The sequence below is a fragment of the Perognathus longimembris genome, chromosome 14, assembly GCF_023159225.1.
Source record: "Perognathus longimembris pacificus isolate PPM17 chromosome 14, ASM2315922v1, whole genome shotgun sequence".
Classification (NCBI taxonomy): Eukaryota; Metazoa; Chordata; class Mammalia; order Rodentia; family Heteromyidae; genus Perognathus; species Perognathus longimembris.
The window spans coordinates 38,486,273-38,510,619 of NC_063174.1; the positions used below are offsets into that span (position 1 = coordinate 38,486,273).

The following is a 24,347-nucleotide window of genomic DNA, read 5'->3' on the forward strand; positions in this document are numbered from 1 at the left end:
GGTAATTCTGATTGCTTTTCCTTTATATGTGATTGTTTTCTTCTCCCTAACAGCCTTAAGGATTCTTTCCTTGTACTCTACTGATCCTGTTTTGATCACAGTGTGTCGCTGGGATGTCCTATTCTGGTATGGTCTGGTCGCTTTGGGGTTCTAAATGCGTCTTGTATCTGTATAGGCCTTTCCTTCTGGATAGTTGGGACGTTCTCAGCTAATATTCTGTTAAATAGGTTGCCTATCCCATTAACTTCTTTCTTCAAGTTTTCCTCAATACCTATTATCCTTAAATTGGGCTTCCTGATCGTGTCTTGAATCTCCTGTAGCGATCTGTTTTGTTGATTTGACTGGATTTGTATTGATTTTTGATCTTCCTCCATAGATTCTAGGGAGTCTTCAGCTCATCAGATTCGATCCTCTGCTTCAGTTAGTCGGACTGTAGGCTAGCTACTTGATTTCGAATCTCTTTTCCTTCTGACTGGTCTTTCCTGATGATTTCCATGTCATCTCTTAGGTCTTGCATGGACTTCTTTACTTCATTAATTTGGTTTTGAGTGCTGTCTCTCAAATCTTTTACCTGAGTAGCTATCTTCTCATTTGACTTTTTTTTTGTGTGTGTGCCAGTCCTGGAGTTTGGACTCAGGGCCTGAGCACTGTCCCTGGCTTCTTTTTGCTCAAGGCTAGCACTCTTCCACTTGAGCCACAGTGCCACTTCTGGCCATTTTCTATATACGTGGTGCTGGGGAATCGAACCCAGGGCTTCATGTATATGAGAAAAGCGCTCTTGCCACAAGGCCATATTCCTAGCCCCTCATTTGACTCTTGAATTTCATTTATCTTTCTATTTGTTGAGGCCATGAAATCATCTATTACTTTATGGAAGGATTGGTGTATTGATTCAAACTTTTCATTTAACATGTTTATTAGTAGAATTTGTAGAGTCTTTTGAGGGTTCTCTTCTATTTCTTTGATTGACTGCTCTGTTTCCTGCTTGTTTTGAGTGGGAGAAAAGACTCCATTGTTTGCCATCTTTCTTGTGTTTCTTCTGCCCATTTGGATTGGGAATGCCAATGTACAAGCACCTGTGAGCACCACTTAAGACCCAAAGCAGCCCTTACCAAGCACTGTTGTATAAATCTTATAAGTTCACAATTATATACAGATACCTTGTATACCTGTCTATAAAATTAGATTTGGTGTTCCTAAAGAATACAATTTCAATATAACAACCGATCCTGGGCCCTGTATTCTGTAGTTACTTATTTACTGTTACAACCCTATGAGCAATTCTTGTTCTTATATTAAGTTCTTTTAGGACTGGCTTTCTCTATGAACCCCTTTGATTCACTCAGATTAAGCAGGTATATTCTCTATCCAATAACCGGAAGTCAGAGGAACCTGGAGGTCCTGGCAGTAAGTCAGGAGGGAAAGTTAGAGGTAGTAAAGAGAATAGAGTAAAATGTATTGGGGGGTGGGGTGATGATTTTGGTTTAGTTTCAGTGACGTGGAAATGTGGAAAAGAGTAGAATCAGTAGAAAGAACAAGGTTAAAATGATAGACAATGGAGAGTTAGCAGAAAAAAGTGGAGATGTTATTCATAGGAAAGTAATTTTTAAAGAAAGAGAACGCAAAGAGAGAAATAAAGAAAAAATACTGGAAGACAGATGCACAAAACAGAGAAAAAATTATTTTAAAAAGGAAAAAAGCCAGAAAAACGAACAACACCCCCCCCCCCAAAAAAAAAACTTGATAAAACAAACAGGTATAAATGGAAAACAAAAAAACCAACGACATTTCAGAAGTGAAAAAAATTTTAAAAAAGTTTAAAAAATGTTTGAAAAGAAAAAAAAATGGAATCCTCCTTGTTTGGGTGGTCTTTCCCCAGTCTCTGGTTTCCTTGCAATGGTCTTCAGTTTATTTTCCTGATTGGCTGGTTTGACTTGCTTTCAGTTTGCAGGAGGTGGATTTGTTCTGACCCTTCTCCCCTGTTGGTGCAATCGTGGGTCTCTGTGGTTTGCACAGCTTGCAGCTAGGCCTTGGGCGTCCTCTGTAGACGGGGACGTGAGCAGTCTTGGGAACCGTCGCTCCTCTGTTTGCTGTGGGGCTGTGGCCTTTAACACCTGCCTTTGAATAGGCTGTGGACTCAGCACGGCGGGCGCCACTGGCCTGGTTTACCCGGCTGAGAGTTGCTTGCCTGGAGGAGGTTCCTCCCTCCTGGGCGGGGCGGCCTCCTTGGCAGAGGTGGCTATGGAATTCAGCTCTGTTTCGGGCTGGGAATTGGGCTTCCTCTGTGACAAGACCGTTTATCTGTCTCAGGAACTGATTGTTCCCCCGTCTGGTGTTTCCTTGCCGCAGGTAGTTGCTCGCTGCTTTCACTTTAAATTTAGAAATTCTGGCGGGCAGGCCAGGGCACCTCTAGCTGAGCTGTGGCCTAGGATGAGCCTCCCGCCTGGGCAGGGGGCGTTCTCCTGGGCGGAGCTGGCTCTCACTGGTCGGTTTCTCTTGCCATTTTCAAAGATGGCTCCTTTGTCCTCGCTTTCCCCAGGCCCGCTTTAGTTCCAATCTGGTCTGACCCTATGCCAGTGGCAAAGATGGCGCTTTGCTCTGGCGGTGGGGGAAGGGCTACCTTCCACAAGCTGCTCTGTGGGCGCGAGTGAGAACATCTTTCGTGGGGTACTCACGCTTTCTCTGCAATTTCAGTCTGTCCGTGCTCAACTGCTGTCTGGAGGATTTCTCCTGGTCTACGCTGTGTGCTTTAGCTGTGTGGAGTGTAGGTTGCTATGCTGGGCTCTGTGCCACTGGCATGGTGGCGGGACGCCGCCCTGAGCTCAAATCTGTGTTTTCAGATGAGCAAAGTCCATTTTTCCTTCCTGGCCAGAATCCCTGTACTGTTAGAACTTACTCTGGCTGTCTTTCTAGGAGTAAAAGTTTCTATGGGGTGAGAAAACTGCGATGTCGGAGGGAGCTCAGCTAGGGCTCTGCTACTCCTCCGCCGTCTTGCCGCAAGTCTGGTAGTAACAAGTTTTAAAAGGTGAGGACAGATGTTGCCTGAAGAAAAGTATTCAGAAATTGAAATTACTGGAGGCTTGTCTGGTTTGCAGATTCTCAGAGCAGTGGGTTATGTAATTCAGACATGTTACGGCAATCAGCTGATTGAACTCCTGTGACAATACTGTTTAGAGCTTTAACAAGTGCTGTTCCTTGGAACCTGATGGAACCTCAGGCAGACCCTACATAAGCAAATATAATACTTGTTTTCTGCAGTTGACTCTCATTATCTAGAATTGTGCCACCATATTTTCTGACCTTCTTCACATTTTGCTCATTGTCCACCATGTAAAAACTCCAACTTTTCAGTGTAGAAATCTTCATAGCTATATCCAAACTCCTTTACTGGGCAGGCAATAATTTTTGAGTATCATAAGCATTTAAAAATAAAACATATCTCCTGTGTTGTATTTGCTTTTATGGTTTTTAAGACCATTATAAGTTTTTTTTTTGTTGTTTTGTTTTTTTTTTATATATTTTTTTATTATTAATTGAACATAAATTTTTTTACAAGGTGTTGTGCAAAGAGGGTGCAGTTACATAGTAGGGCAGTGTGTACATTTCTTGTGATATCTTACAACCTGTTTTTCCATCCCTTGTCTAGGTCAGTAGACCCATATGCAATATACAATGTATCAAGCACATATACAGTGTTCACAGACTTGGTCTCTACTGTCTCTCCGTCTCCCTTTGTTAACAGTCATATATCAGGGAGATCATGCCCCTTTGTTTTCTTTCTGTTTTCTAGGCTTGTCTCACTCAACATTATTTGTTCGAGTTCTGACCATTTCCCTGCGAATAACAATATTTCACCATTCCTAATCACTATGTAGTATTCCATTGTGTATAAGTACCATATTTTTTGGATTCATTCGTCTGTGCAGGGGCATCTGGGTTGTTTTCATATTTTGGCTATTGTGAATTGTGCCGCGATAAACATGGAATACAAATGTCTTTTTGATATCTTGGGACTTGCTGTTTAGGATAGATGCCAAGGAGTGGTATGGCTGGGTCATAGAGTAGGTCTATATTGAGCTTTTTGAGAAACCTCCATACTGTTCTCCAAAGTGGTTGTACTAATTTGCACTCCCACCAACAATGGAGAAGGGTTCCTCTTTTCCCACAGCCCCTCCAGCATTTGTTGTTTCCTGAGTTCAGAGTATAGGCCATTCTAACTGGGGTGAAGTGGTATCTCAGGGTTGTTTTTATTTGCATTTCCTTTACTAGCAGGGATGTTGAACATTTCCTCATGTGTTTCTTTGCCATTTTTATATCTTCTCTTGTGAAGTCTCTCTTTAGCTCTTTGGCCCATTTCCTAATAGGTTTATTGGGCTTGGAGGGGCTTAGTTTTTTGAGTTCTCTGTAGATGACAGATATCAGGCCTTTGTCTGTTGCTGTGCTGGTAAAGATCCTTTCTGTCTTTCTATTTTGGTGGCTATGACCTTAGCTGTGCAGAAACTTTTTAATTTGTAGTAGTCCCATTTGTTGAGTCTTTCCCCTATTTGTTGTGCCCCTGGGACTCTATTCAGGAAGTTCCTTCCTGTGCCTATAAGTTCTAGTGTCTTTCCTACTCTGTCCTTCAGTAGTTTCAAGGATTCAGGTCTTATATTGAGGTCCTTGATTCATTTTTTTTAATTTTTTTATTATTAATTGAACATAAAGTTTTTTTTACAAGGTGTTGTGCAAAGAGGGTGCAGTTACATAGTAGGGCAGTGTGTACATTTCTTGTGATATCTTACAACCTGTTTTCCCATCCCTTGTCTAGGTCAGGTAGACCCATATGCAATATACAATGTATCAAGCACCTATACAGTGTTCACAGACTTGGTCTCTACTGTCTCTCCATCTCCCTTTGTTAACAGTCATATATCAGGGAGATCATGCCCCTTTGTTTTCTGTGTTCTAGGCTTGTCTCGCTCAACATTATTTGTTCGAGTTCTGACCATTTCCCTGCGAATAACAATATCTCACCATTCCTAATCGCTATGTAGTATTCCATTGTGTATAAGTACCATATTTTTTGGATCCATTCATCTGTGGAGGGGCATCTGGGTTGTTTCCATATTTTGGCTATTGTGAATTGTGCTGCGATAAACATGGAAGTACAAATGTCCTTTTGATATCTTGGGTTTTGCTGTTTAGGATAGATGCCTAGGAGTGGTATGGCTGGGTCATAGGGTAGGTCTATATTGAGCTTTTTGAGAAACCTCCATACTGTTCTCCAAAGTGGTTGTACTAATTTGCACTCCCACCAACAATGGAGAAGGGTTCCTCTTTCCCCACAGCCCCTCCAGCATTTGTTGTTTCCTGAGTTCAGAGTATAGGCCATTCTAACTGGGGTGAGGTGGTATCTCAGGGTTGTTTTTATTTGCATTTCCTTTACTAGCAGGGATGTTGAGCATTTCCTCATGTGTTTCTTTGCCATTTTTATATCTTCTCTTGTGAAGTCTCTCTTTAGCTCTTTGGCCCATTTCCTAATAGGTTTATTGGGCTTGGAGGGGCTTAGTTTTTTGAGTTCTCTGTAGATGACAGATATCAGGCCTTTGTCTGTTGCTGTGCTGGTAAATATCCTTTCCCATATCGTTGGCTGTCTTTCTATTTTGGTGGCTATGACCTTAGCTGTGCAGAAACTTTTTAATTTGTAGTAGTCCCATTTGTTGAGTCTTTCCCCTATTTGTTGTGCCCCTGGGACTCTATTCAGGAAGTTCCTTCCTGTGCCTATAAGTTCTAGTGTCTTTCCTACTCTGTCCTTCAGTAGTTTCAAGGATTCAGGTCTGATGTTGAGGTCCTTGATCCATTTTGAGTTGATCTTGGTGCATGGTGATAGGCTTGGGTCTACTTTGAGTTTTCTGCATATGGCTGCCCAGTTCTCCCAGCACCAGTAGTTGAAGAGGCTATGTTTATTCCATTGTATGTCTTTAGCTCCTTTGTCGAATATCAGTTGGCTGTAAGAGTGCGGTTTTATTTCTGGGTCTTCAATTCTAATCCACTGGTCTTCCGATCTGTTTTTATACCAATACCATGCTGTTTTTGTTATGATGGCCTTGTAGTAGAGCTTGAAGTCTGGTATGGTGATACCTCCTGCACTATGTTTTTTGCCTAGAATTGCTTTGGCTATTCTAGGTTTTTTGCTGTTCCATATGAATTTATGGACTGGTTTCTCTATGTCAGTGAAGAATGTGGCTGGGATTTTGATTGGTATTGCATTGAATTTGTATAACAATTTGGGCAATATGGCCATTTTCACTATATTGATTCTGCCTACCCATGAGCATGGGAGGTCTTTCCATCTTCTTGTGTCTTCTTTGATTTCCCTTATTAGATTTTTGTAGTTTTCATTGAATAGGTCCGTCACGTCCTTGGTTAAGTTGATCCCTAGGTACTTTATTCTTTTTTGGCTACTGTAAATGGAATTGTTTCCATAATTTCCTTTTCTGTTTGTCTATTGCTGGTGTACAGAAAAGCTGCTGACTTTTGTGGATTGATTTTGTATCCTGCTACTTTGCCAAATTGGTTTATTAGATGTAGGAGTTTGGGTACTGAGTTTTTTGGGTCCTTGAGGTATAAGATCATGTCGTCTGCGAATAGGGATAACTTGATTTCTTCCTTGCCGACGTGGATCCCTTTGATGTCCTCCTCTTGCCTTATTGCTATGGCTAGGGATTCCAGCACTATGTTGAACAGAAGTGGGGAGAGTGGGCATCCTTGTCTTGTTCCTGTGTTTAGGGGGAATGATTTAAGTTTCTCTCCATTTAATATGATATTAGCAGTTGGTCTGTTGTATATGGCTTTTATTGTTTTGAGGAATGTTCCATCTATTCCTGTTCTCTCCAAAGCTTTTAATAGGTATGGATGTTGTATTTTGTCGAAGGCTTTTTGGGCATCAACTGAGATAACAATGTGATTCTTGATTTTAGTTCTGTTTATGTGGTGAATTACATTGATTGATTTACGGATGTTGAACCATCCTTGTGACTGAGGGATGAAGCCTACTTGGTCATGATGTATGATATTCTTAATCAGTTTCTGGATCCTGTTAGCTAATATTTTATTGAGAAGCTTTGCATCTGTGTTCATTAGTGATATTGGTCTGTAGTTCTCTTTTTTTGTTGGATCTTTGCCTGGTTTGGGATGAGTATGATATTAGCTTCATAGAATGAGTTTGGAATTTCTCCCTCCGTTTCTATTTCGCGGAAGAGTTTGAGGAGTATTGGAATTAGCTCCTCACTAAAGGTTTTGTAGAATTCATTGGTGAATCCATCTGGGCCTGGGCTTTTCTTAGTAGGGAGGTTCTTGATTACCTCTTGTATCTCACTGTAAGTTATTGGTTTATTTAGTTGATTTATTTCTTCTTGGTTCAGTTTGGGCAGTTTGTACTTCTCTAAGAATTGATCCATTTCTGTAAAATTATTGTTTTTTGCTGAGTAGAGGTTTTGGAAATAGCTCCTTATGATTGTTTGAATATCGTGTGTACTTGTCGTAATTTTTCCTGTGGAGTCCCTGATTTTACGAATATGAGTCTCTTCTCTTCTTTTTTTTGTGAGTCTTGCAAGGGGCCTGTCAATTTTGTTTATTTTCTCAAAGAACCAGCTTTTAGTCTTATTTATTTGTTGAATGGTCTTTCTATTTTCAATCAGATTTATCTCTTCTTTAATCTTTGTAATCTCTCCCCTCCTAGTCGTTTTAGATTCTGTCATTTCTTGTTTCTCCAGTTGTTTTAGTTTCATCGTGAGGGTATTCACCTGCTCTGCTTCCATTCTTTTAATGTGGGTACTGAGTGCAATGATCTTGCCCCTCAGTACTGCCTTAGCTGTGTCCCATAGGTTTCTTTGTGATGTGTTTTCTTTGTCATTGTGGCTTATGAATTCCTTGATTTCATCTTTAATTTGATCTGTGGCCCAAGTGTTGGATAGCAGCGTGGGGTTTAGCCTCCAAGAGTGTGTATAGGCTCTGTGGTATCCTTTGTTGTTGAGGGTTACCTTTAATCCACTGTGATCAGATATAATACATGGGATGATGTCAATACTTTTGTATTTGCTGAGGTTCTTTGTGTGGGCTATGACGTGGTCTATTTTGGAATATGATCCATGGGCTGCTGAAAAGAAGGTGTATTGGGTCTCTGTAGGGTGGAAGGTTCTATATAGGTCTGTTAGATCCATTTGGGAAATGGTGTTATTTAGGTCCTCAGCTCCCTTACTAATCCTCTGGGTGTTGGATCTGTCTCTTGGAGAGAGAGGAGTATTAAAGTCACCCACTATGATTGTGTTTGCATCTATCTTGCTCTGTAATTCTGTGAGAATTTGCTTGACATATGTCGGGCCTCTTTTGTTCGGTGAGTATACATTTATCACCGTGATGTCTTGATTCTGGATTTTTCCTTGTATTAATATGTAGTGTCCTTCTTTGTCTTTTTGAGTGGACTTTAAAGAGAAGTCCAGCTTGTCTGAGATCAGAATGGCTACACCTGCCGTTTTGGTGGGTGCATTTGCTTGGTAGATCTTGCTCCATCCTTTCACTCGAAGCCTGTTTTTGTCCCTTGCTGTAAGGTGGGTCTCTTGTAGACAGCAGATGTCAACTTTTTGTTTGCGGATCCATTCTGCCAGCCTGCTCCTCTTAATCGGGGAGTTTAAGCCATTTATATTTAAAGAGATCAAGGATAAGGGTGTTTTTTCTCCTTCCATTTTCTTGTTGGGCTGTTTTTTCCTGTTTTTTTTTTTTTTTTTTCTTCTTGTCTTTAGTGAGCTGGTCTTTCTGCTGGACTTTGGCTATTGAAGTTTCTTTCTGATTCTGTCTGTGTGTCTTTTACGATCTCTGTTGGGTGGGCTTCCCCTCTTAATATTCGCTGTAGGGCTGGTTTTTTATTCACATACTCCTTTAGCTCCTCTTTGGTGTGGAAAGATCTGGTTCTCCCTTCGAATGTGAACTCCAGTTTCGCTGGATATTTGATCCGAGGTTGTAAGTTGTTATTCTGAAGTAATTGGATAGTGTTCTTCCACTCACTTCGAGCTTGGTAAGTTTGTGTGGATAAGTCGGATGTTATTCGAATCCTCTTCCCATTGAAAAAAGTTTCCTTCTTCGCTTTGGCTGAATTCAGAATTTGCTCTTTAATCTTGAGGTCTGTAGTCTTGAATATTATGTGCCTTGGGGTGGTTTTCCTGGGGTCTGGCCTGCCAGGTGTCCTATAGGCTTCGGTTACCTGGATGGGGTCCCCTGTGAGATTGGGGAAGTTTTCTGCAATAACTTTATTGAGGACATGGTTAAGCCCTCTGCTCTGATATTCGGCTCCTTCTTCTATTCCAATTATGCGCAGATTATATCTCTTGTCTTTGTCCATTAGTTCCTGGATTAATCTTCCCTGAAGCTTCACCTTTTCTTGGAGTGTGGTCATTTTCTGGTTGTTGTCAGCTGCTTCATCGTCCAGGCGAGAGATTCTGGATTCCATATGGTCAACTCTTTGTGTTATGGTTTCAATTGCGGAGTTTATGGATGTCAGAGAGCTATTCATGGTTGTCATATCAGCTCTGATCGTGGAAATTTCTTCCTTTAGAGAGTTGTATTTTAAATCTATTTTTTCATGCATTTCAATTCTCAGGGTGTGAAGATTTTCTTTAAAGGCGGCTTGCATTGTATCCATTTTTGCTTCCATTTCTTTAAACGAGGCTTGCATTGTATCCAGTTTTGCTTCCATTTCTTTCTTAGCTTCCTGGGTGTCCTTCCAGATTTCCGCTCTAAACTCCTGGAATTGTTTTCTGATTTCATTTCTGACGCTTTCGATCATTCCTGTTAACATGGCCTCATTTGCTTTTTTATTCTCCATCTCCTCTTCAGTCGAGCTGCTTTTTGGAGCTGGCGAGGTGGCTTGTCCTTTGATGAACTGAGTTATGTTTCTTTGTGATTTGCGCATCTGGAGGTGTGTGTAGATCTTCCTTCCCTTCTGTGTAGGCGTGTCTAAGGCAGCAGGTGCTGTCGCTGTGGCCCCGCCCACCGGTGTAGTTCACGCCTACCAGAGCGGGCTCTTTCGCCGGGGCCCCGCCCTCCTGTGCACTGTGAGACCCCTACAACAGGCACTTTAGCGGGGTCTGCCTCCCAGAGCGAGCCCTGGGTTGTTGGGTTGTGCTTGCACCCTCCCGCGAGTCCGGTGGGGGGGGGGAGGCAGTATGTGTGGGGCCCAGTGGGATCGACTGTCCGGGTGTGGCTTGGCACCCTCAGACCTCGCCTCTGCTGCAAGGAGGGGGGACGTGATCAGGCTCAGGTGACCCTGCTGGGCTGGTATTGCCCACCAGCGCCTGTGATTTTAGTTGTAAGAGTCCGCAAGGTCCAGGCGCCTCGGGTGGGGCTTGCCCTGCCGGCCGTCCCCCGACCCCTGTTGGGAAGGGGACGGGCCGGTTTTGCCAGTTCAGGAACCTTTGGGGGCTTGGGGCTGTTCCGCCCTTCCCCTGCTAGACTGGCTTCCCAGCGCCTGATGGGAGCTTCCCGCCTGATTTGGGGAGTTCTTTGTTCCCACGGGAGTGGGGAGGGGGGGGGAGGGAGATATATCTTCTTTGTCGGGCTTGGGTCTCCCGTTGGGGGAAGGGATTATGGGGGACTCACTTTTGCTGCTTTGTGTGTGTGTCCCGCGCAGCCGTTGGCCCTTCAGGGGTTGGCGAAGTGTTATGGTGGCTTCCCCCGTTCCCTCTTTCTGCCGCACTGGGTTCCCTTGTCCGAATCCGGTGTGGACCCGAACTTCTCGTCGCTGCAGGTGTGTGTCTTGCTCTGCACCCTGCCTTGTATCCGTGGGGTCTCCCGCTATATGGATTCTGCGCTCCTGGCAACCTGTCTGCCGATCGCCGGGTTCCCCTTTCCCAGCCTGACCCTGTTTGGGCCAGGGTCGGCTGGTGGGGGGAGGGTGCCCTGGTGAATCTCCTGCTCCGTGTAGGTTTTCGGTTCTTCTTTTTTGCTCCTTTTTGTTTTCCTGCGTTTCTCCACTGCTTCTGGATGCTGGTTTTGCTGGGTTCTTGATGGGGTGGTGGGTGTTGGAGTTCCCAGCTCGCTGTTCAGTTGGTGCGAGTCGGGGTGCCTCCCTATTCTTTTGGCGCCATCTTTCTCCTCTCTCCATTATAAGTTTTAATGTCCACTTTTTCTAGGGCACACTGCTTGTATCCCAAATAAGTTAGGATACAAATTATAAATAATGTGATACCTTAGCTCTGTGACATGGGTTATGTATCAACAAAATAATTTTAAATTAAGAGCCACAGTAAGTAAAAAGTAAGTAAAACAAATAAGTAAAACAGTAAGTAAAAACAAATGAAATTAATGTATTAATGATATTAACCCAAATTTAATTCAGTATATAAGTTGACATAACAATTTATACTTTATACTCTTTTTTCTTAGAGTCTTTGAAATTCAGTAAGTATAGTGTTATTTTGTTCTCATTGCACGTTAAGCTATATTTCAGATGTTCAGTAACCACATATAGCCAGTAGGTTTTATATTGGGTGCTACAGTCTTAACCTTTGCAATTTTGCACTAGTAGCATAATTGCCTTTTTACGTAAACATGATTGTTATTTTAGGTGCACATTTCTAATTGAATATAATGCATTCTAAATGTATTCTATTTTTATTTCCTTTCTCTTAAAGGCCCTTCCTTCTTCCATGATTATAGTAGCAGTTTATTGTCCCGTGGTAGCTGCTGTTTTCATTGTTCTGAAGATGGTCAACTATAGACTACACAGAGCTCTTGATGCTGGAGAAGTTGTAGATAGGCGCGCGAATGAGTTCACTGATAAGCGAGCCAAAGCTGAACAAGGCAACTGTTCAATAAGGAGAAAAGACAGTAATGGGCCAAGGTAAGGAAACCTGGGTTACTCTGTAGTATACGGTGTTTCTATGACATGCTTACTGTATTGTGATTATTATTTTTACATGGTTTTTAGGCAGTATCAAAATCTTTACCACTGTAGATATAATGACAGAGTTAATACTAGAGCAACACTAACTGGTATGTTTGAGAAATAAGTATCCTTGGCCTCATTACTAAACTCCATGGTTAGTAACATCCAAGACAAAAAAACAGGGAAACACAGTCTAAAGAATAATGAAATACGGTATCTAATTCTCAGCACTTAACAAATATACAAATAGTCAGGTGTTCCCGGCTGTAATCCTAGCTGTATACCTCTAATCCTAGCTACTCAGAGGCTAAGATCTAAGGATCACAGTTCAGAGCCAGCCGGGACAGAAAAGTCTGTGAGATTCTTATCTCTAGCTGGCCACCAAAAAGCTGGAAGTGGAGTTGTGCCTCAACTGGTAGCGTGCTAGACTTGAGCATAAAAGCTCAGGGACAGACCCCAGGCCCAGAGTTCAAGCCTGGAATCCACGAGAGAGAGAGAGACAGAGAGAGAGAGAGAGAGAGAGAGAGAGAGACACACACACACACACACACACACACACACACACACACACACACGAGAAGCCGCATAAAGACCTGTAATCTTAAGTACTTAGGGGCTGAGGCCGCATGATTGTGAATCGAGGCTAGTCTGAGCTATGTAAAGAGACCCTGTCCTCCAAAAAAAACCTACATATATGAACAAAATGTATGACTTGACATAATCTGCATTATCAGTATTGCAAATCTATTTTATATTTTTATTAAGATGTTTATATTTAAATAGTTATACAAAGGGGTTTCAGTTCAACACATCAATTTGGGTGGCTAGTACTCTACCACTTGAGCCACAGTGCCACTTCTGGCCTTTTATATATATGTGGTGCTGGGGAATTGAACCCAGGGCTTCATGTATGCGAGGCAAGCACTCTTGCCACTAGGCCATAGTCCCAGCCCCTCAATTTATATTCTTTTAAAAATTATCTTAAGATTCCCCAAAGATGGCGCCGCCACAGTAGGGAGGCACCCCAACTCGCTCCAACTGAATAGTGAGCTGGGAACTCCAGCACCCAACACCCCATCAAGAACCCAGCAAAACCAGCAGCCAGAAGCAGTGGAGAAATGTAGGAAAACCAAAAGGAGCAAAAAAAAAAAAAAAAGCCGAAAACCTACACAGAGCCGGAGAATCTACGGGCCACCCTTCCCCCACCAGCCAACCCTGGCCCGAACAGGGCCAGGCTGGGAAAGGGGACCCGGGGATTGGCAGACCAACTGCCGGGAGCGCAGAGTCCACACAGCCGGACTCCACGGACACCAGGGAGAGTGTGGAAAACCAGATCTTTCCATAGCAAAGAGGATCTAAAGGAGTATGTGAATAAAAAACCAGGCCTACAGTGAATTCTAAGAGGGGAATCCCACCCAACAGAGGTTGTACAGAACACACAGACAGAAACAGAAAGAAACTATGATAGCCAAAGCCCAACAGAAAGAGCAGCTCACTAAAGACAAGAAAAAAAAAAGAGGAAAAAGCCCAACAAGAAAATGGAAGGAAAAAAAACACTCTTATCCTTGATCTCTTTGAATATAAATGGTATAAATTCTCCGATAAAGAGGAGCAGACTTGCAGAATGGATCCGCAAACAAAAAGTTGGCATCTGTTGTATACAAGAGACCCATCTTACAGCAAGGGACAAAAACAGGCTTCGAATGAAAGGATGGAGCAAGAAAATGGCCATATTGCCCAAATTGTTCTACAGATTCAAAGCAATCCCTATCAAAATCCCAGCCACATTCTTTACTGAAATAGATAAACCAATCCATAAATTCATATGGAACAGCAAAAGACCTAGAATAGCCAAAGCAATTCTAGGCAAAAAAAGCAGTGCAGGAGGTATCACAATACCAGACTTCAAGCTCTACTACAGGGCCAATATAACAAAAACAGCCTGATATTGGTATAAAAACAGATCGGAAGACCAATGGATTAGAATTGAACATCCAGAAATAAAACCGCCCTCTTACGGTCAGCTGATATTCAACAAAGGAGCTAAAGACAAACAATGGAATAAACATAGCCTCTTCAACTACTGGTGCTGGGAGAACTGGGCAGCCATATGCAGAAAACTCAAAGTAAACCCAAGCCTATTACCATGCACCAATATCAACTCAAAATGGATCAAGGACCTCAATATCAGACCTGAATCCTTGAAACGACTGAAGGACAGAGTAGGAAAGACACTAGAACTTATAGTCACAGGAAGGAACTTCCTGAATAGAGTCCCAGGGGCACAACAAATAGGGGAGAGACTCGACAAATGGGACTACTACAAATTAAAAAGTTTCTGCACAGGTAAGGACATAGCCACCAAAACAGAAAGATAGCCCACCATATGGGAAAGGATCTTTACCAGCACAGCAACAGACTAAAGGCCTGATATCTGTCATCTACAGAGAACTCAAAAAACTAAGCCCCTCCGAGCCCAATAAACCAATTAGGAAATGGGAAAAGGAGCTAAAGAGAGACTTCATAAGAGAAGAAATAAAAATGGCAAAGAAACATATGAGGAAATGTTCAACATCCCTGCTAGTAAAGGAAATGCAAATAAAAACAACCCTGAGATACCACCTCACCCCAGTTAGAATGGCCTATACTCTGAACTCAGGCAACAACAAATGCTGGAGGGGTTGCAGGGAAAGAGGAACCCTTCTCCATTGTTGGTGGGAGTGCAAATTAGTACAACCACTTTGGAGAACAGTATGGAGGTTTCTCAAAAAGCTCAATATAGACCTACTCCATGACCCAGCCATACCACTCCTAGGCATCTATCCTAAACAGCAAGTCCCAAGATATCAAAAAGACATTTGTACTTCTATGTTTATCGCAGCACAATTCACAATAGCCAAAATATGGAAACAACCCAGATGCCCCTGCACAGACGAATGGATCCAAAAAATATGGTACCTATACACAGTGGAATACTACATAGTGATTAGGAATGGTGAAATATTGTTATTCGCAGGGACATGGTCAGAACTCGAAAAATAATGTTGAGCGAGACAAGCCTAGAACACAGAAAACAAAGGGGCATGATCTCCCTGATATATGACTGTTAAGAAAGGTAGATGGAGAGACAGTAGAGACCAGGTCTGTGAAACCAAAAACTGCTTGTCAAATAGTATGTCCCACAGGATTGGGGCAGCGACCCAACAGTATGTAACTAAAACCAAACAACTACTCAACATATAAAGTAAAAAATTGGCCTCTCAATGGAATACAATAGCTCAAAAGCTATGTATGTACGTTCATATAAGACTACTATCAACATATTGTCTAATATCGATATTACATTTAAAGCCCTAGGCGAATTTTCTTGGGCTTGGCCATGTGGCTATTGTATATGTTCTTGATACATTGTATATTGTATATATGTCTACTTGACCTAGAGAAGGGAAAGAAAAACAGGGCGTAAGATATCACAAGGAATGTACACACTGCCCTACTATGTAACTGTACCTTTTTTGCACAACACCTTGTCAAAAACATTTGTGTTCAATTAATAAATTAAAAAAATTATCTTAAGTAGTTGTCCCAAGGAGTTACCATTCAACATGTCAGCATATAAGTACAGTGCATCTTGATTGATATTATTCCTTTCATCATTCTCCTCCATTCCTTTGAACCTTCCCCTTCCTCTCCCAATTTATATTCTTAACCTTGGAAAACTTTTCTCAAACTTTATGAGGCCGACTTTTTAGTATTTGTGACTGAGTAGAATTCATCTCCTGGAGACTTCCCTTCCTATCCCAGCTGAAGTATTCACCTGTAGCTCAGTCACATTGTAATATTCTTTGGATTCACCAACTTTGTCTTTTCAACAGAGGGATCTATTTTATTTAGAGACAAAAGTTTCTTATAACCTTATAGAAATAATAGGTTTAATTAATATAACTCTCAAATATAGATGTCAGACATTTGACATCTACATAAACTCATTCAGTCTTCAAAATAATTCCGCAAGGTAGATGCTGTCGGAATTCCTCATTTAACAGTTGTGGAAACCAAGGTGAGAAAGATTCAGCAATCCCAAGGGCTCAGGCTCTAGTCCATGCTTTTAACACTGTGTCATGATCCTACTCAGTATAATTTCAGTGACTTAAGGTGTGAATAACATAATGAAAAAACAGATGTTCCTCTGTTAAGGTATATTATTATTTCTGTGTATTCTCTAGTGCATTGAAAACCTTTGCTTATCCTTTGCAATTCTATTCCTTCTCGAGCTGCACCAGTGGCTCATGCCTGTAATTCTAGCTACTCTGGAGGCTGATATCTGAAGATCTCAGTTCAGACCCAGTGTAGGCAGGAAACTCCTTGATACCCTTATCTCCAGTTAACCACCAGAAAACCAAAATTGGAGCTGTGGCTCAAATGGTAGAGTGCTAACCTTGAGCACAAAAACTCAGGGACAGCTCATAGGACCAGTATACAAAAATTAGTTCCTTCTCAACTTGTTATATGGTTACTTTGTTCATTGAGCAAGTATTTTACTCTTATAATATTAATTATCTTAATTATTTGTTTACATTTATAAGCTTTTCAAAGTTAGGGACTTTGCTTTTTTTTTTTTTTTTTTTTTTTGTCATTGTTGGGCTTGGATTCTGGGCTTGGGTGCTGACCCTGAGGCTCTTCAGCTCAAGGCTAGTGATCTACCACTTTAAGCCACAGTGCCACTTTTGGTTTTCTGGTGGTTAACTGGGGATCAGACTTTTCCGCCGGGGTTGGCATTGAACTATAATCCTCAGATCTCAGTCTCCTGAGTAGCTAGGATTACAGGCATGAGCCACTGGTGCTCAGCTTGCTTATAAATTATTGTATTTCCCAAATTCCAATTATTTCACCATTTAATTGCTATGAAGAACAGTTTGAGGGTCTGTTTTGTACTTTTGATAGCCCTGACTATATAGTATTTTGACTAACTTGTAATAGTTGCCTCGATGTTTAATATTTCTGTTTTTTAGATTACTAGTGAATTGAAAGTATTTTTCTTATATTATTGCCATTTATATTATTATATTTAATTAATATTTATTGTTTTATATTGTATTGTTTTATTGCTTATCATACATTATTCTGTGACTTGTATGTTTTCTCATTGGTAGTAATTTTGTTGTTGATTTAGAGAAAAGAGAAACTTAGTGAAGGGTGTTAATTCTTTATATTTAGTATCAAATACTTTCTCTTGGTTTATAACATTTTCTATTTATATGCCACTATTTTTTAATGTGGTCTTCTGTATTTGTTGTGTGTGTGTGCCTGTGTGTGCATGTACACATGTGCACTGTTATTGAGCCTTGAATTCAGTGCTTTGTGTTCTCACTCAGCTTTCTTGCTCAATACTGATGCTCTATTACTTGAACACTTCTAGTCTGGCATTTTGCTGGTTATTTGGAGATGGAGTCATATGGATCTTTCTACTCTAGCTGGCTTTAGACCATAATCCTCCAGATCTCAGCCTCCCAGCTTATATCTGTCTGTGATGTCAATTTTTATAAGAGGTTTACATGTCACATACTTATATTTTGGTCCTCTGGTATCTGCTAAGAATTGTTTTCATGGCAGCCTATTGACATTAAAGTTCACTTCAAATATAAAATGGAAGAGTATTTGCTCATGATAGTCTCATGTGTATTCCAATCATCTATAGATTAGTTACAATATGGAATACAGTATAAGTGGTAGTTATACTATATTGTTTAAGGATAATGACAAGAAAACAATTTATGTTAGTACAGACGTGTGTGTGTGTGTGTGTGTGTGTGTGTGTGTGTATGTTTGGTCATGTTTGATTGAATCCACAGGTGCAGGACCTGAGGGTGTCTTTTAATTTATTAAGCAAAATTGTAATATGGTCATGTTGTTACTTTATTAGTTACATATATTACAAATATATTCTAGTTTGTGGCTTGTCATTTTGCTTTTCATATGGTTTCTTACAATTACCCTACATTCTTAAATTTAATATAATGCAGTGTTTCTTTTTAAATAGTTAGAATTATTGTGTTTAGGAAATTATTTCCTACACAGAATCTGAAGAAAAACAAGCTTTCATATTGTCTTTAAGATTTCACGTTTCTTGGGCTGGGGATATAGCCTAGTGGCAAGAGTGCCTGCCTCGGATACACGAGGCCCTAGGTTCGATTCCCCAGCACCACATATACAGAAAACGGCCAGAAGCGACGGTGTGGCTCAAGTGGCAGAGTGCTAGCCTTGAGCGGGAAGAAGCCAGGGACAGTGCTCAGGCCCTGAGTCCAAGGCCCAGGACTGGCCAAAAAAAAAAAAAAAAAAAAAAAAAGATTTCACGTTTCTTTTTCAGATTTCAATTCTATCTGAAATTATTTTAGGTGGTAGTATCATGTATCAATTCAGACTTCATTTTTATTTGTAAAAGACTACTTTCTTTTCTTCAGTACGCACAATATTCTCTCTGTTGTCAACTAAGTTTCCATACTCAGTGGTATGTTTCTGGGCTCTTGTCTGTGTTTGGCAGACCTGGTGTCTATTCCTGTTTCCTTATTACACCGTTTTAATTGTTCTAGCTTTATAGTATGGCTGTCAGTGGTTCGTGGGGATAACCTCTCTTGCTTTATTCTTGCACAACTTTTCTCATTTTGGCTCTTTGTTCCTTGATATAAACTTTACATTCTACAAGGGAAAGTCCTTTAAAGCTTAGTGTTTTTATTAGAATTGCTTTGAAAATATAGGTCCCTCTGCTGAATGTTTATATCTTTTCAGTATTAAAATCTCTACAGTTACTTTGAATTTCAAAATTTCTTTCAACAACATTTTTTATCATTTTCTTTATGTAAAATGAGATTTATTAAAGTATTTTATAGTTTTTCTTCTATTTGAAAATACTTTAAAATTATATTTTCTCTTTCTCTCTTACATGTAGTTTACCTCATCTCCACAATTTTTATTAAACTGTTATAATGACAATACTTGGTTTATAGGTTTTTTTGTTTTTTTTTTTTTTTTTTTTTTTTTTTTGGCCAGTCCTGGGCCGTGAACTCAGGGCCTGAGCATTGTCCCTGGCTTCTTTTTGCTCAAGGCTAGCACTCTGCCACTTGAGCTACAGCTCCACTTCTGGCCATTTTCTGTATATATGGTGCTGAGGAATCGAACCCAGGGCCTCATGTATATGAGGCAAGCACTCTTGCCACTAGGCCATATTCCCAGCCCTATAGGTTATTTTTTTATTTTCTGTAAATGATGACAGTTTTATTTCTTCCATTCTCGTCCTTATTTCTTCCATTCTGGTCCTTATTTATCTTGTTAGTTTTCTCCTTTGACTATGACTATAATACCAGGTTAAATTGAAAAAGTATGGTGTATATCCTTTTTTTATATAATCTTAAAAAGTATTTTAAAGTTTTATACCTAAGAAGTTCGCTGTAGGTTTTTGTTATTGATATCTCCTCTTCCTCACCTCACTACTTGTGAAGCTTACAATCTATTCTGAGGAAAGAAATGAATAGGAAAATGTATAAAATCACTCTTCATTGGCACATTGAGCAATCAGTTTGTTGCAGGAATGAATAGTATGATTGCTTGAGCCTTATGGTTTTCATGGATTTTTCTTGCATAGTACATCAGTTAAAAAATGCTTAAATTTTTTACTGCTGACTAAGTCCTAATGATTCAATGTTGATATTACATTTTTAAAGCTTCTGGAGAAGTTAGGGCACTGTATTTAAGGATTTGAATGCAAATATTGTGGAGACAGATCATATTTTTCTGTTTCTCATGGTAGTAATACCTGTAATATTGTAAACTAAATCTGTTTAGACTACATGAAATTAAGCTTTCTGAGGGAGATTAATTCTGTTTAAGGACTTTGTTTTTATCTATCCATATTTTTCTGAGCATCATAATCGATTTATAGACTTTGCAGTATAATGATTCAGTAAAGCTTCTGACCAAAATTTGAACATGAGTAGCTAATAACGAGTTACTTTGTGAAATCTCCAGTGTAATTTAGATTAGACCCCTTCTGCTTTTCTGTCTTTCCCTGTATCTGGTTTTTTCTTTTTAACAGATGGGGAAATTAAGGCATAGAGGTAGAGATTATCTGAATTTGGTGTATTGCTTACTGCAGTAGACCACTTTGCTTCTGTGAGAATTATAAACTACTATACTTTCCAGGTATGTGTTGAAATCTCCATGGCTAAACATCTGCAAATCTTGCTAATTAAGAAAACTCTTAAAAGGCCATTCATGTATTTAGCTATATTTAGGCCACCTCAGCTTGGCTGAAAGGTCACAGGGTCACATATAAATATATTATGTGTAAAAATCTCATAAAAATTGACATCAAAGACAGATCTAAGCTGAGAGTCAGTGGCTCACACCAGTAATCCTAGTTATTCAATAGGCTGAGATCTAGAGGATTATGGTTTGAAGCCAACTAGGGCAGAAAACTCCATGTGACCTTGTGACCAAATCCATGTGAAGAGAAGAGCAAAGTATGGGAGTTTTATTAGAGAATTCTTAAAATATTGGAGTTGACCCCTTTTTCCTTTGTCTTTTTTTTTCTTTAATAACTCTTTCTACCCACCTTATATTTGCCCTTGGTCAGTATTAGATGTAGACCATTGTTTTTCCCTTAGCGATGATTTTGCCTCTCTGGACATTTGGCAGTGGTGGGAGATATTTTCAGTTGTCACAAGTCGGGGATGCTGCTAGCAGGGATTCTGTTAGCCAGCTGACCATACACAGGGCAGTCCTTTACAAACCTGAATGTGGCCCCAAGATGCCAGTAGGACCAAGGTTAAGAAATCCTGTTCTAGACATGGATGTTTACTTTTCAGTTTTGAACTAGACAGAGAAGTAATGTAAATAAAGTGGGCAAGTCTTGTCAATGACTGAATAAAAAAAATACAATTTATTCATATAGTAGACTATCTGTACCTGCTGCGACTGGGGACATGGCAGTAACAGACAGCAGACCTGGAATTGAGCAGTTTGGGGCACCAGGGGTCTGAAGCCTTCTGCCAGATTCAGGTGTCTTGGGTACATTTTTCACGATATTTATTGAGTAGGATATAGGCGTACATGTAGAAAATGGGGTCACAATATCTTTTAATTCACAAGTACCAATAATGCAGTACAATCTTAATATCCTTGAAGTCACAAGCACCAAGCATGTGATACAATCCTGCTCAATTGATAAATAACTTCTTTATCTTAGGAAGTAAATGTATGCAGTAAATGGCTTGCAATTTGCACAGGCTTTTGTCTATCCCTAAACTCCCAGAAAGTTTGAGGTGGAATTAGCCCATACCCAGGATAGAAATCTGAATTCCTATCAAGCTGGGACTGATTGACCTTTTTAGGAAACTCCAGCATTCTGAGAGTTCATGTTGGGAGGAGGCATTCCAGCTTCCCAATCCTTTTGAGTCTTACAGCTTGGCTTTTGGGGGCTCTCACAGTGGAATATAATTTAACTTTTAAAAGGAATCAGGTATTGTATAGTATAACGTGAAGGACCCTTGAAAACATGGCAAGGGAAAGAAGTCACCAAAGATTATATACTATATAATTCTATTAGTATGAAATGTACAGAATGAATGGTTGACTACTACTGGGAGGATTGAAAGGGTGGAGCAACAATGGCTAAAAGTTTTTGAGGGAGTAAAAATGTTCTAAAACTGGATTGTAATAAAGCTTTCCAAAATATGAATACTATAAAAATCACTGAATTATAATTGTAAGATTTCTGAATTATATGTCAATAAAATTGATACACATGAAAATAAGACAAGATGAGAAGACTCTTAATCCTTTCTGTGATGTTGCATATTCTTTTATTTTTGTTTTGCCCTCTATCCTTTGATTCCTGTGATCTGGCTATGAGGATGTATTCAAGCAGTCATGACAGTAACAATACTGGTTATTTATCATCCATAACTTGGTTTGATAATAGTGATTTAAATTGTTATTTGTTCAAGTCACAAAAATATTCTCAAGATAGCCTATAAAGCTTGTATGAGTTAACACTGAGAAGTTAAACTAGCATATGCCACTTACACATGGGCATTTATTTGTGCGTTGAATTGACCATTAAATTTGTAACTAGTTTTTTGAAATGTTATTCTTTATTTGACATTTATAAATAAGTCACAATAAAGTGCCTTTCAATAAGTAAAAGGCAGATTTCAGAGACAGGGAATTCTAATTACATTGTCATATCAAACCAAAAATTGCTTCCTCATCGTCAACCATTGCCTTGAACAGGTTAGGATTTCCTCAGTATTTTAAGATATTTTCATATTTAGCTATCTAAATCCAGATTTGGAGGCTGTATTGTTCTGTATCTTGCTGAAAAATTGACCATTACTAAGTCCAGTCTTTTCACAGAAAGGGAAAACAATGACTGTTGTAGGGAGCAGAGCTGATGCCATTTTGATTAGGGAAACATGGTAGGAAATGTTGCGGGGAGTAGATTAGGTCAACTTGACCCCAAAATTCTGCCTCTGTAAATGGCTTGCTTAACTTGTTTGTTGCTTGCTCTACCCCCTGCCTCAACCTCCTACATTTGTGCCACGCTTGCTTGTTAATGTTGCTTGCCCTATCCCCTGCGCCAAGCCCCTTCATCTGTGCTGTGCTTTTACCTTTATAATCCCCAATTTGAGGACTGCTCATGGGCATGGGGGCAGCTCCCGATTCTGTTCTGTGTTCCTAGCTGGTCAGCTTGCTTTTCAGGGGCGTAGTTTCAGCTCCTGAGTCTGTGCTATGTCCCCAGCTGGGCAGTTTGCTTTTTGCTTCCCCAATAAACCCATCTTTTTGCTTGAGACTGCCTCTCAGTGGTGGACTCTTGGGGGGACATGGAACCTCCTTCCCCCCCTGGACCTTGTAACAGACAGTATTTTTTTTTAAAGATCATACTCACTTAACCACAAGCCAGTTATACTTAAATCAAGACCGGCCAAAAATATTCTGTCAGCCATTCATGATCTGAATGCTGATGTTAGAAATCAATTGAATTGTGGCACACATTAAGAAGCCATGAGACATTTGTTTTGCAATAAGTAAGGCAGTGGCTATTACTCATTTGTAGTTTTTTTTAAGATAAGCTATCATATCTGCTCTTTTCCCCTTCTTCTTAATGCCAGTGAAGATCATTTTTGTTCCAGGGATATACTTTTTGGGATTCTCCATACTCCATCAATGTATCCTCTACCTAGGTGATGCTTTGTTCTTGTTGACATCTGTGTAAGTAATCCAGCTGTTTGATCTGTCTTCCCATGGAACAGACCATGGAGGTGAGGCTTAGTCTTGCATTACAGTGTAGCACTGGGTATACTGCTAAACAAAAATCTTCTTGCCTTCTAAACATTACCCATTTTAAATTTGCTCTTTTGTTGCTATCACAAGCTCCAAAGCCAGATATCCGGCTCCCTAGTCTTTAGCTGTAACTAATTTTCAATGGTTTCTTTTTCATTTTTCTTTTTTCTGGGGCTTGAACTCTAGGCCTGGGGTTGTCCCTGATCCTCTTTATGTTCAAGGCTAGCACTCTACCATTTGAGTCAGAGCACCACTTACAGCTTTTTCTGTGTTGGAAATAAGCATCCTGAGTAGCTAAGATTACAGCTGTGAACCACTGGGGCCCAGCTGTTTTCTATTTATAAATAAAAATATACAAGTTAGAGAGCTAGTTTTCCTTATTAAGCATTAATTAGTTAATATAATTAATAGCTGAGAGTTTGGAACATATAAAGCAAGCAACTTTGGGGTATTATAGTTATAAGATTTTAACTAATAAAAGCAGTATAATGTAAACTTCTGTAGTGATAAATACTTGACAAAAGATATGCTTGGAAAGAAATAATCTTTTTTTTTTTTTTCTGGTACTGGGGCTTGAAATCTGGGCCTGAACACTGTCCCTGAGCCTCTTTGTGTTCAAGACTAACGCTGTACCACTTGAGCCACAGTGCTACTTCTACCTTTTTCTGAATAGTTTATTGGAGATAAGAGTCTTACAGACTTTTCTGCCCAGGCTGGCTTCAAACCGTAATCCTCAGATCTCATCCATCCTCTTGAGTAGTTAGGATTACAGGCGTGAGCCACTGGTGCCAGGTTAATAAATTACCTTTTACTTATAACTTTTGCTTATAAGATACTCCACCCAAACAAGCTTAATGACTCACATTGTTCAGAAGTAAGCATGTGAGAGATATCTCTAGGTGTGTCAGGATGCAGAGGTTTAAACAACCATCTCATGGCACTGCTTCTTTTAACAAGGTTCTTCTCTCTTAGTTAGATTTTTGTACAGGCTCTTATGGCTGTAAGATGGCTGTTGGAGTTCTAGCTTTTAAGTCTGCATAGACACTCCTAGTCCAAATTATAATAGCTTGAGTTGGGGTTTGTGCTTATT

General features: G+C 40.1%; 1 protein-coding gene and 1 long non-coding RNA gene across 7 annotated transcripts in view; both read left to right on the forward strand.

Annotated features, from left to right (window-relative positions):
- Pcnx1 (pecanex 1) overlaps positions 1-24,347 on the forward strand; it is a 171,897-nt gene that overhangs the window by 27,000 nt on the left and 120,550 nt on the right. For all 6 annotated transcript variants that reach the window (XM_048362358.1, XM_048362361.1, XM_048362362.1 and 3 more), the window contains exon 2: positions 11,667-11,875. In XM_048362358.1, coding sequence (XP_048218315.1) covers positions 11,667-11,875 — 209 coding nt within the window. The remainder of the gene's footprint in view (positions 1-11,666; positions 11,876-24,347) is intronic.
- Positions 17,043-22,347, forward strand: LOC125363281. The gene is made up of 3 exons (XR_007213205.1): positions 17,043-17,053; positions 17,111-17,116; positions 22,213-22,347. It is a non-coding gene; the product is annotated as an uncharacterized LOC125363281 (long non-coding RNA).